General features: G+C 49.7%; 1 protein-coding gene across 1 annotated transcript in view; it reads right to left on the bottom strand.

Annotated features, from left to right (window-relative positions):
- Positions 1-12,538, bottom strand: part of LOC138753014 (tenascin-X-like) — a 161,621-nt gene that overhangs the window by 142,624 nt on the left and 6,459 nt on the right. The window contains exons 4-20 of the mRNA XM_069915608.1: positions 11,746-11,899; positions 10,571-11,049; positions 9,107-9,212; positions 8,738-9,021; positions 8,084-8,323; positions 7,810-7,979; positions 6,351-6,500; positions 5,998-6,116; positions 5,401-5,504; positions 4,980-5,295; positions 4,732-4,896; positions 4,517-4,649; positions 1,911-2,155; positions 1,406-1,807; positions 932-1,150; positions 321-406; positions 147-217 (exon numbers count right to left, since the gene is read on the bottom strand). Of these exons, the coding sequence (XP_069771709.1) occupies positions 147-217; positions 321-406; positions 932-1,150; positions 1,406-1,807; positions 1,911-2,155; positions 4,517-4,649; positions 4,732-4,896; positions 4,980-5,295; positions 5,401-5,504; positions 5,998-6,116; positions 6,351-6,500; positions 7,810-7,979; positions 8,084-8,323; positions 8,738-9,021; positions 9,107-9,212; positions 10,571-11,049; positions 11,746-11,899 (3,443 nt within the window). The remainder of the gene's footprint in view (positions 1-146; positions 218-320; positions 407-931; positions 1,151-1,405; positions 1,808-1,910; positions 2,156-4,516; positions 4,650-4,731; positions 4,897-4,979; positions 5,296-5,400; positions 5,505-5,997; positions 6,117-6,350; positions 6,501-7,809; positions 7,980-8,083; positions 8,324-8,737; positions 9,022-9,106; positions 9,213-10,570; positions 11,050-11,745; positions 11,900-12,538) is intronic.

Raw genomic sequence — 12,538 nt, 5'->3', positions numbered from 1 at the left:
CCATGGCCCCTGTGATCAAAATATCATCCAGATACAATTTGCAGCAATGTGTCCATTGCCCTTTGGAAAACGGTAGGGCTGGACACAACTCCAAACACCAAGCTATTTATTTAGATAATCCCTTGTGCGGGTTAATTGTGATGTACTCCTTAGAATCCTTGTCGAGCAGCAGCTGTTGGTAAGCGTGGCTCATGTCCAGCTTTGTGAATAGCTTACCCTCCAAAAGGGTCGCCAACAGGTCATCCACCCATGGCAATGGGTTCTCCTCCAGCTCGGAGGCCTGATTCATTGTAAACTTATAGTCCCCCCCATTTCCTCACCATTTTGTCTGCCTTCAAAACTGGAACAATGGTAGCCGCCCTGTGGTGATACACCACTAGCCAACTGCAGGGGAAGACCTGTGTACCTGCAGGAAGAGCACTGGAGGACAAGGCAACACCTGGCCGGCTGTCAATCAGCTGACCTGAATGGACCAAGCCCCACCCAGTCGGCTGCCAATCACCCTCCGGGATATAAGCTAGATCCGGCCCTTCGAGGTCAGTCTCAGGGCCAGCACAGCTACTCTCACAGCCAGCTCTGTGGAAGTTTGCGTGGAATAAAGCCTGTTGAACAGCCTTTATGTTTTGTGTCTGCTTTTCTGCTCGATGGCGCATCACACGTCCACCTTGAAATCTGGATGGACTCAATGATGACTCAATGTTTACTGCGGTAAACATTTCAGCTCCTCCTCGACCTTGATTTTCATGGCTTGGGGCACCGCCCTGGGCTTAAAAAATGTGATGTGGCCTCAGGGTCAACACTGAGTTTCACTGTCACCTTCAACCCACCCAACTCATCCTTGAAAACGTCATTGTACCACTGCAGAATATCCTCCGCTGTGTGTGCCAGATGAGCCAGATTTTACAAAGCCAATCACAAGCCCAAAAGCTACCCTTAGCTATCACCAGCCTGGCTTCCACCTTCTGACCCTCGGCTGAAATATCTACATATAACAGCCCTAAATGAGGTACGGTCCGCCCCGTATAGGTCCTGAGTTTGAGCTTTGACGGTCTGATGGGAGGCAGGTTGGGCCCACGTGTCCTCCTGTAGGTCTCTTCACTGATGACCGATGCTGTGGCCCCTGAATCAATATCCTTTCCTCTGACAGCGACTGTAATGGTTCAGAAGGTTCCTCATCTGTTTCCACTCCATATTGTAAGCACCCACTGTCTCTTCACCTGCTTCTTCTAGGTAGTGTGTGGCTGCCGGAACCCATGGACCTTTCCTCTGCCCAGGTTTAACACTCTTTGAACTCCTGAACTTCTTAGCTAAATGTCCCTTTTTGCCACATCCGCAGCAGACAGCGTCTTTGAATTTGCGCTCATTTGCATAGTGCGTCCCTCCACACTGAAAGCTTTCCACCCACTTTGCCCATGTATCAGTCTCCCTCCTGACTTGGTACACTGCTGCTGACTGTGACCCCCACCCCGGTGCCCTTTCTGGATATCCTTGACATTATTAGCAGCCACCTCTATGCCTTGGGAAATCTCTAGGGCTTCCTGGAAAGTCAGCGATGGGGTTTCCCCCAACAAGCGGCACTGTATGCGCACCATTATTAATGCCGCATAGCAATCTACCACGGAGCATATTGTCCAACACTGCCTCAAAATCTCAATGCTGCCAAATTTGGCCACCGACCGCCCTGGCTTCCTGAAAAGGCGGCGAAACGTAAACCGTTGGACTATCACAGAAAGTTTCAGATTGTGCTGGTTCCTCAAGGGCTTGTCAAATGGAAATTTCCCCCGGTTTCCGCGGTGTGGCTCAGATCCTTGTAAGTTTTTGCCCCACTCACACTCAGGAGAATAGAGCACTTCTTAGCCTCCTCGATAATCCCATTAGCCCAGAAAAAAATGTCCTAACCATACTCCAACCAATCCTCATGAATTCACCAATAATCCCAAATGTAGCCATTCGAACACACAGCTCTGGTTCAAAACGGGTCAACACTTCCACAAAACCAGTTCGCCTCATCGCCAAAAATATGTGGTAACTTCCACTTTGTGTAAGAACCCACTCGACGACTTTAAGCTCAAAAAGATCAACTTTATCTAGAGAAGCAAGACCATAGATATACACACACAGAGGCCTGTCTTCTCCCTCTCGCATGGCCTCCAAGCTAGATACAATAAAGAAGACAGACAGGAAGTAGACCCCTCCCAGCCTCACTTTAAAAACAGCTCACATTACAACAATGACCATCTTACAACATTACCATGAATAAAAAATTTAAATAGTATTGCACGAAAAGTAAGGCAGTGTCTTTGGTTTATTGATCACTGAGCGGGTAAGAAGCTGTCCTTGTGCCGCTGAGTGCTCATCTTTAGGCTCCTGGACCTTTTCCCTGATGGTAGCAGAGTGAAGAGGGCCTAGCCTGGGTGGTGGGGGGTCTTTGAGGATAGAGACTGCTTTTTTAAGACACCCCCTCGTGTAGATGTCCTCAATGGAGTGGAGTCTGGTGCCTGTGATGTCTCAGGCCGAGGTAACAACCCTCTGGAGTTTATGGAGACTTGGCACCTCCATACCACGCAGTGATGCCACCAGCCAGAATGCTCCCCACGGTACACCTGTAGACGTTTACGAGAGTCTTCGGTGATGGACTGAACCTCCTCAGACACCTCACAAAGTATAGCCACTAGCGAGCCTTCTTTGTAATTGCATCGACATAGAGGCTCCATGTTGATGACGCCCACTGTAGCACACTCTCTCATCGTATCGTGCAAAATAGGTGCAGGAGTAGACTATTCAGAACTCCGAGTCTGCACCATGGCTGATCATGTGACCTCAGACTCTCTTCCTGCTTTTTCCTTTCTTTTAAAAATTTAGACAATAGGTATAAAAACGAGTAAGTTTAAAATTGGCACCCCCTAGTAGCTAGTTCGCCAATCACGCAACACGCAATCTCAAACAACCGGAAAGTTCACTTATTCGGCATCTCGCAATCCCCATAGTTACTGGATACCAGGGGTTTTACTGTATTTATATTTACATCTGCATTTGTGCAGTTTGTTTACACTTTACATTTACTGGTCAATAGTTTCATGGATATCTTCGACATCTCGCTCCATCAGGCTGTGGTTTCAAACAGACCTCAATCTCTTCTACATGATTTGTTATTAAATATTTATTTTTTTCTGAATTTGCACAGTCAGTTTGTTTACATTCCTCTATTTTCTATATGTATCTTCTCTTGAGTAGAAATTCAGCCTGGCCCGCAGGAAAAAGAATCTCAGGGTTGCATGTAATGTCAATAAAATTTGAACTTTGAAATGAGGACGGCTTCATTGTCCATTCTGTTTCCCAACAGGAACAACGCTGGGTCCTGCTGGAATTGTTTACCTATGATTTTCTCAATTTGTGTTGATCACATTGGCAGTGGCCAGGAAGTGCATTGCAGCGACCTGGAAGTCCAACTCTAGTCTTAGTATCGAACAATGGAACACGGAAATGCAGAGCTGCATTCCCCTGGAGAAGGTAACATAATTTGAGAAACAAATATGAGACTTTTCGAAGGATCTGGCAGCCATACATGCACCACATTGGTGTATGGGGTGATTGATTCCCCCACTCCCTGCCATGGTGTCCTCTCCCTCGCACTAAACCCGATCAAGGAAAGTCAGGAATATATGTCGGCCCATCCATCGCTCACCGAGCAGCGACAATCCCTGTTCCCTAATTATTTGATCCTGGTGTAAAGTTTTCTGTTGTTGGTCGAACTCTGAATGAGCCTGTCCTGTGTTAGATGTGGTGGGGGTGCCTGGAAAAGACGCGAGCTGGTGCATGCAGTCAATAATGAGAATGGAGAATATGTAAATTTGAATATGGGCAGCCAGGATATATGGCTGTACAAGCTTGTGTGAAAATATAAATAAATTTTTTTTTCTACATTTGCCATCCCGGGCATCATTCTCTACCCCATCGAGGACATCGACAAGAGCCAGTCCCTCAAGAAAACAGCTTCCATCCTCAAGGACCCCCACCACCCAGGCAAGGCCCCCTTCACTCTGCTACCATCGGAAAGGAGGTGCAGGAGCCTGAAGACGAGCACCCAACAGTAAAAAAAACAGCTCCTTCCCCTCCACCATCAGATTTCTGAATGGAAAATGAACCATAGACACGACCTACTTTTTTCTCTTCTTTTTACACTTATTTATTTGTTTTTTTAAATAGTGTATTAATGGAAAAGTGATTTATGGCCATTTCTGCACCTCTAATGCAAGATAATATTGCCGCAAAACAAATTTCATGACACATGTTCATGACAATAAACCTGATCCTGACACTGCCTCTCTTTCAGGCTGACTACCTCTGATCTGTGCCTCCCTATCCCTGTCCAGTCAGATCCAGCCCTCAGAATCCCCTCTATGTTCCCACTCCTGATGTGAAGTTCCTTGGCCTGACTTTTACATTAAAAAAAATTCAGACATACAGCACAGTAACAGGCCCTTCCGGGCTGCTCAATTCCACCCGATTGACCTACAACCCCTGGCACATATTGAAGGGTGGGAGGAAACCAGCGAAGCCGGAGGAAAACCCGACACGGTGAGAATAGAGAGCATGGGATTCGAACCCAGGCCGCAGGCGCGGTAACAGCGTGCTGCCCACTTTCTGACCTTTTTTAAAAAAAACAAATCACTCGCCACCCACCAGTCTTGTTCATTACAATAAATTCTGATTCTGAATTTTGAGCCCCACCACCGGCATTCAGCTTCCCGTTCCCGATTCCCGCGTCCTCCTTTTTGGCACAGACCTGTAGCCGCTGACTCTCACCTTTGCTCCGTCCCTCTTCACACTGAGAGAGCAATTTCACCAGGGTGGCGACAGGTTCAAAGTTCGGCCAGAGGAGCGGGAAAATGAAGGCTAGTTTTGCCAGCCACAGACATTGTTGAGGAAAAGGAAAGGAACAAAATTGATAGCTGGCCTCTGGCGTGCGCAAACTTCACTCCCAGAAGAGTGCCTCTGCAGAGCCTGGCACTCTAGCAGTGTACGGAACCCCACCAAGAGTTCGAAAGACTGGCAAGTGACTAGAAAACCCTTCAAACAAATTCTCCGGTCCCTTCCTATCTCGGGCTGTGTGGTTTCAGCTGCTGTGGCAGTACACGATCCACACTGTTCAGGAGGAGCAACACAAAGCAGGGCCAGACCAGCGGCCGGGAGGCGCATGAAAGACCCACTTGAAACCTTTCGCTGCCTTGGGAAATGTTCAAAGGGTTTCACGCTCACTGACAGGAGCTGGGCAAATAACACCCACTCTGAAGCCTTCAGAGACACAGAAGGTCTTCACAAGCACAGTGAGATGAATGGCTGATTGAAATAGTTCTGGCTTCACTGCTGACGTCCCAGTTTTAAACTTTCTCCTCAGACCTCTCCCTGGCTCTTCCTTTTCCCTCCAACATCCCTGCACTTCTCCACTTCGTCTCTTTCATCTCCCGGTCTGAGCTCTAGAAATGCCTCCTTTAACCTGAGCACTGCCAGAACAAGAACTCCCGACCGAAGGGACAAGACTAGGCATCCTCCAGCCATATGATCTCTCCGGTTTCCGTTAGTCCCCTATACCTTTCTCTTACCTCTATACCTCTATCTACTTTCGTCTAGCTCCATCTCTCTCTCTCCCCCCCATCCCTCTGTCTGCTTCCCCTCCCCCAGCTCTGCATTCACAGAGCCACCCCTCTCTAATCGATTCTCATCTGTCCTCCTACCCATGACCAATTATTGCCTCTAGCCTGTTGGCCTGTGCTCCTCCCCCTTTCCTCCTCCCCCAGCCATTTCATTCAGGCACCTGGCTGCTTTTTAACTCGTACCTTGAAGAAGAGCTCAGGCCCAAAACATGGGAGGTAGATCTTTGCCCCTTCTAGATGCTAATGGGACCTGCTGAATTTCTCCAGCATTTTCTGTGTTTGCACTAAACTTAATAGGATCTAAACTCTAAAATGACCGGCCCCCATCTTGACCACCTTTTACAGGAGCGTGTCCTGTCTGGCTGTGTCACTGCATGGCATGGTAGATCCAAGCCATAGGACCGGACATTGTACAGAGGGACATCAAAACGGCCAAGAAGATCACTGGGGTCCCCCTTTCCTCTAGAGATGAAATTTATTGGGAACGGGGTCTAAATAGGGCTCAAGGAATTACAAAATTCCTTTTCCATCTATCATATGGCATCTTTGACCCACTAACATCAGGAGCATTGTAATCAAGGTGGCCAGGATGGGGATTAACTTCTTTCCATAGGCTGTGAGATTGATGAATGGTATCTGTAACTGACTAAATCATCCCAAGTATTTACTTCGAGTATTCGTATGATCTTTATCTACTGCATCTTGTGCGTGCGCCTTGGTCTGGAGAGATGCTGTTGCATCAGGTTGTACATGTACAGTTCGATGATAACTCGAACTCCTCTGGATGGGTTGAGTTGCACTCCATGATTGCATAGTGATGTAATCACGAAGAAGGCTCGCCAGAGGCTATAGTTTGTGAGGAGATTCGGTATGTCCACCAAAGACTCGCAAGAACCTCTGAAGGTGGACCGTGGAGATCATTCTGACTGGTAGGGAGACAAGAAAAAACTCCAGAGGGTTGTAAACTCGGCCTGCGACATCACAGGCTCCAGACTTCACTCCGCCGAGGATATCGACGTGAGGTGGTGTCTTAAAAAAAGCAGCCTCTATCCTCAAAGACCACCTAGGCCAGGCCCTCTTCACCGTGCTACCATCAGGGAAACGGTACAGGAGCCTAGAGACGAGCACTCAGCGGCAGAAGGACAGCTTCTTCCCATCAGATTCCTGAATGATCAAAGCACCAAAGACAAGGCCTCACTTTGACTTTCTGTGCACTGTTTTATTTATTTTGTAAGGAGGTTTCTATAAATGTTTGCACTGTGACGCTGCTGCAAAACAATGAATTTTGCGATTGGTTCCTGACAATAAATTCTGATTCTGAGATGTAGCCTGGAAGGTAGGAAAATTCCAGTCGGGTGGCACACAACTCAGGGAAATGGAATGGATTGAGAGACAGGGTCTGGAATGGACATGGAATCTCAAGATTGGATCACCCCTGGAGATAGGAAATGCCTAACCTTGTGTCCACTCTCACGATGAAATTTCCAATGACCCCCTGGTTTGTGAGAAGAACATTTCCGATTTCTATTCCCAGCATGACATCATCCCTGAATTCCTGGTCTGTGTTTATCCTCTCTTGAGTGCATAATCATATCTTAATTTCACCCCAACATGGATCCATGTCAGTCAGAGACCTAGTCGGGGTGGGGGGGGAGGGGGAGGGGCGGGGGAATGTTCTTGTACAATCTCCTCTGGATGTATAAATCTCAAGCAGGCCCTACTTGATGGGGATGGACAAGAGGATGAGAGGCATTGATGATGTAGATAACCAGAGGGTGAAATGGCTAATACAAGGGGGCAGGGTTTTACCTGCTTCGGAATAGTGTGGGGTGGTGTAAGAGGCAAATCTTTTCACACAGCGAGTGGTGGGTGCATAGAAAATTAAATGGTGGTGCTACCGCTTGTGTGGGCCTGTGGAGAGCGTGGAGAATGGGGTTACGTTCCGACAAACCCATTGTAAGTGGGGAAAAAGAACTGTGTTGGAAAAGTAGAAGCAGGAGCGCCACATGGGCATTTAGTAGACGCGGTGGGATGCGAAAGTACAAAGTTAAAAAAAAATGCTTTTGATGTGGCATCGGTTGTTTACGCTCATTCACATGAACACTACAGAGGCTGCGACTCTACCAACGCCCAGCATCGCGAGAGAGTATCGTACCGCCTATTGCTTGTGCAGGAACAGATCGAAATTCTACTGAAAACTTGTCGCTTTTGTACCATTGGAACTTTGTAAGTCGAACCATCGTAAGTCGAGGAGCATCTGTAGTTTAAAATACTGCAACCGTGGGGGTCTGGGCCCAAGGTGGCGGCGCCTGTGTTCAGCAGCGGCTGTGAGGGGTTGCAGAACCTTGAGAAGCAGAGGACCCATAGGCAGGGAGATCACACCCCGTTGAGAAGGGGAAGCAAAGGAGATGACCCCACGGGGCAGTGACCATGGCAGCGGACCGGCGAGGGGCTCTGCTGTTGAAGAACGTAGAGGCTGCGGGCCTGCTGGCGACTGCAGTCAAAGGAGACGACCGGGCTGCGGACAGCTGGAGGCCGGCTCGAGACTGGCCGAAGGGGTAGCAGGAATCAGAACAGGGACACAAGAGGGCGCCGGGCGCTGAAGGCTTCCTGTTCGTGTCGGGAGGTTCGGATCTGGTGCTTGGGCTGCCAATGGTTTGGACTGGATTCTGTGTGGTTGAAGGAGACAAATCCATGGACACTCACAGAGACTGGGAGACTCCCTTTTGCTTCTCTTTCTCTGACTGTAAAGGAGTACCGGGCAACTTCTACTGATGGCGAATCTTTGTCTGCCTTAGCTGAGACTTAAACCAGTCTCATGTAATATTACATCTGTTTTATCACATGACAACAGAAGAATCTTGGAACGTTCTTCTGGTAATGGTGGTGGAGTCAGGTACAAAAGGACCATTTAAGAGACTATTAGATAGGTTCATGGCGGGTTACACAGTGGGGAATTCTAGCCAGCTGCTATTATGTCAGCACAACACTGTGGGCCGAAGGACGGGTACTGTGTTGTAGATTTCTATGTTCTATTAGGGGACGTGGGCATCAGGCAGCACAGCTTCCTGTGGAGTCTGTACCGTTCCCAGCTGCACCTTACCTGTGGTTGCCGTGGTGATCACAGGCTCACTCTTCATCTTTCCTTCCTCAGCCACGAGCGTGATGGTGTACCTGGTGCCCTTCTCCAACCTCTCCAGTGTGGCTGTCTGGTCTTTGCCCGACACCTCCAGCTCCCCGCTTCGGCTGCTCTTGGAGCTGTATTTGATCCGGTACAGGCTGACGTCGGCCACGGAGCTCTCCCACTGCAACGTGATCGTGGAATCCGTCACTGCCATGACGCGCAGGCTCCTGGGGCTGTCGATCGCTGTCAGCGAGGGGGAAGAGGAGAGAACAGAGTCACGGCAGGCGGTAGCACCATTTTCCAAATGGTTGCAGCACTCAGCCCTAACCTCTCAGTGGTAATGACTGACAAGATCTCCTTGAGCTTGATCCAGCCTGCTGCACTGACAGCACGGTTAGCCGGGGTCCGCCTGGACTGATGAACCTGCTAGCAACCTGGGTTCATATCCGGCACTGCCCGTAAGGACTTTGTACGTTCTTCCCATGTCTGTGTGGGGTTCTTCCGGATGCTCTGGTTTCCTCCCACCCTCCAAAGTGTACCGGAGTCCTGGGTAAATTGGGGTATTTGGAGCAGCACGTGTTCATGGGCCAGAAGTAAAATGAAATGCAAAATGTTTCAAAGATCAAAGTTTGCCAGGGCTTGAGCTCTGAGGTCCCCTCTCCCACCCCTCCACCTTGTTCTGTTCCTTAACGATTTCCCTTCAACCCTCTCATGGTCACCTGCCAAGGTAACTCCTTTGGGACATGCTGACAAATTTAATCCTTAAACTATCAACTTTCAGACCTTTCACAAAGAGATGCCATTGGGGTGTGTGAGAGAGTTATGTGTGCGTGAGAGAGAGTGTGTGTTGTGTGAGTGTGTCAGTGAGTATGAGGGTTTGTGTGTGAGAGAATGTGAGTGTATGTGTGAGAGAGAGTGAGCGTGTGCGTGTGAGAGTTTGTGTTTGTGTGTGTGCGTGTGAGAGTTTGTGTTTGTGTGAGTGTGCGTGTGAGAGTTTGTGTTTGTGTGAGTGTGCGTGTGAGAGTTTGTGTTTGTGTGAGAGTTTGTGTTTGTGTGAGTGTGCGTGTGAGAGTTTGTGTTTGTGTGAGTGTGCGTGTGAGAGTTTGTGTTTGTGTGAGTGTGCGTGTGAGAGTTTGTGTTTGTGTGTGTGTGTGTGTGAGAGTTTGTGTTTGTGTGAGTGTGCGTGTGAGAGTTTGTGTTTGTGTGAGTGTGCGTGTGAGAGTTTGTGTTTGTGTGTGTGTGTGTGTGTGAGTGTGAGTGCCGTCCTGGGAGTAAATCATCCCAAAAGGTTTGCATACAGGGAGGCACAATTAGCAGCGCCAGTGACCCAGGTTCGAATCCGATGCTGCCCGGAAAGGGTTTGTACATTCTCTCCGTGTCTGCGTGGGTTTCCTCCAGGGCTCCGTTTCTCCCACCTTTGAAAAACGTATGGGGGTAGCAGGTTAATTGGGTGTAATTGGCCAGCATGGGCTCGTGGGTCAGAAGGGCTTGTTTCTGGACTGAATCTCCAAATAAATTTAAAAATGAAGTGATGATTATGTGTTGTATTCGCCCCATGATCTGGAAAAACACTATTTCATCTGGTGTCTATGAACTTAAACTTGAAACTGTTCTGCACCCCCCCCCCCCACCTCCCACCACGACGGTGTGAAGCTGAGGGAGTGCCAGGCTGCCAGGGATGTGGACAGTTCTTGCTCAGTCTCCCAGGACCCTATCTGCTGCGGGAGTGAGGCCAATGAGGCAGCAAGGGGAGTGAGGCCAATGAGGCAGTTCTCATCATCCCTACACCGACCAATCCTCGGAGGGCCCGGCAGGTCTGTGGGAGGTAAGCTGCCCGTCGTGTTTCCAGGCCAGTTCTCATCATCCCTGCACAGACCATCCCTTGGAGGTCCCGGCTGGTCTGCGGAAGGCAAGCTGCCCTTCGTGTTTCCAGAGGCACAATGCCCAGGATTCCAGGGGCTTCGGTATATCCTGGGCAGTCGGTGGACACGGTCAGCGGGAACTCACCAGTTGTGCCTCTGGTCGCCACTGCCTTGCTCCTGTGGTCGCCCCGCTCACCCACCAGTGAGATGGTATGCTCCACTCCGGCCTCCAGTCCGGTCAGCACGGCCTGGCTATCCCCTGGGGGCACCTCCGTCTGGCTGCGCCGGCCCGTTGCCGAGGAATAGTTGAGCCGGTAGCGGTCGATGACAGCCAGGGGCTTCTGCCAGCCCAGCTCGATGGTTGTGTCGGTGGCCGACACCACGTGCAGGTTCTGGGGGCTGTCGATCACTGTGGGCAAGGGGCAAATCATCAGTCAGCGCGGCCCCTGGCTTTGTTCTGCAGCCTGGAAACAGGCCCCGCTGCTCATTCATGTCCTCCTTCTTTAGTCCCACACCCGCATTTAGCTCCAGACCCCTCCAATTCCCTGCATCAGTGAAGCTATCCCAGGGAAGCTTACATTACCTGCCTCCACCATTTTGAGAGCTCGTTCCACATGCCCATTACAATCTGAGTAGGATGGGGAAGAGGTAGCTCTCTGAATGGAACGGGAAGGCGGTGGGGAGCTGGAGGAAAGGAAACGGAGGGATGGGGAAAGAGGAAGACTCGGGAGAAACAGAAACAGAAGTCGATGTTAATGTCATCTGGTTGGAGAGTGACCAGACACTATATTTGGTGGCCTTGGTTTGGCTGTGAGTGAGGTCGTGGACAGACTTTTGGTGTAGGATAGGTGTGTGGAATTAAAATGGTTGGCAACTGGGAGGTCCATGTTATTGCAGTGGACAGAGCAAAGTGATCTTCCATCCACTCTCTCTGATGTAGAGGAGCCCACATCGGGATCACCGGATGCAGTAGATGGCCCCTGCAGATACACAAATGAATTGTTGCTTCACTTGGAAGGACAGTTTGTGGCCCCCCCCCCCCAATAGGCTGCAACCTCTCTCACGACACACGCCATGCCGTCTGCTCCCAGCAGCGAGCACCTACTGGTGGTGAAGGTCCTCGTGACAGCCATTCCCAGTTTCTTGTCCTTCTGAGCTTGCAGGGTCACCTCATACTCTTGGCCTGAAGCCAGCCCCGTCTGCTGGAAGGAGGACCTGGAGCCAGCTAGCCGATGGGTGAGTGTTCTTTCGTCTTCCTTCTGGAGGGAAGGTGAAAGGTTAGTGATGGTTGAGTGGAGCCCATGTTCAGGACCCTGGGAAGCCTCTGTGGGTGAACGCAATGGGCAGGGGTGGGGAAGGGGAAGTGTCAGATCATCAGGGTTGGAGGTCAGGAGAAAGTGCAACACTGATGCTGGCCTCTCTATTCCTAGAACATAGAACATTCCAGCACAGTACAGACCCTTTAGCCCACGATGTTGTGCCGACCTATATAAATTTGCTTAACAGACTAAACCTTATCCACCTCATAACCCACCATTTTTCTTGTATCCATGTGCCCTGTCTAAGAATCTTGCAAATATCCCTATTGTACTGGCCTCCTTCACCACCCCTGGCAAGGGATTCCAGGCATCCACAACACTTTGAGTAAAAAAAACTTACCCCTGACGTCTCCCCTAAACTTTCCTCCCCTCACCTTGTACAGATGTCCTCTGGTGTTTGCAATTTCCATCTCGGGAAAAAGATGCTGGCTCTCCACCCTATCTATGCCTTTCATAATCTTGTAGAGCTCTATGAGGTCACCTCCCATTCTTCTTCACTCCAAAGAGTTCTGTTAACCTTGCCTCATATTCTCCAATCCAGGCAACATTGTGGTCAATCTCCGTAACTCCCTCTCCAAA

Source organism: Narcine bancroftii, chromosome 2 (genome assembly GCF_036971445.1).
Source record: "Narcine bancroftii isolate sNarBan1 chromosome 2, sNarBan1.hap1, whole genome shotgun sequence".
Classification (NCBI taxonomy): Eukaryota; Metazoa; Chordata; class Chondrichthyes; order Torpediniformes; family Narcinidae; genus Narcine; species Narcine bancroftii.
Note: the sequence above shows the minus strand (reverse complement) of the source record. Positions and strands in the feature narration are given on the sequence as shown.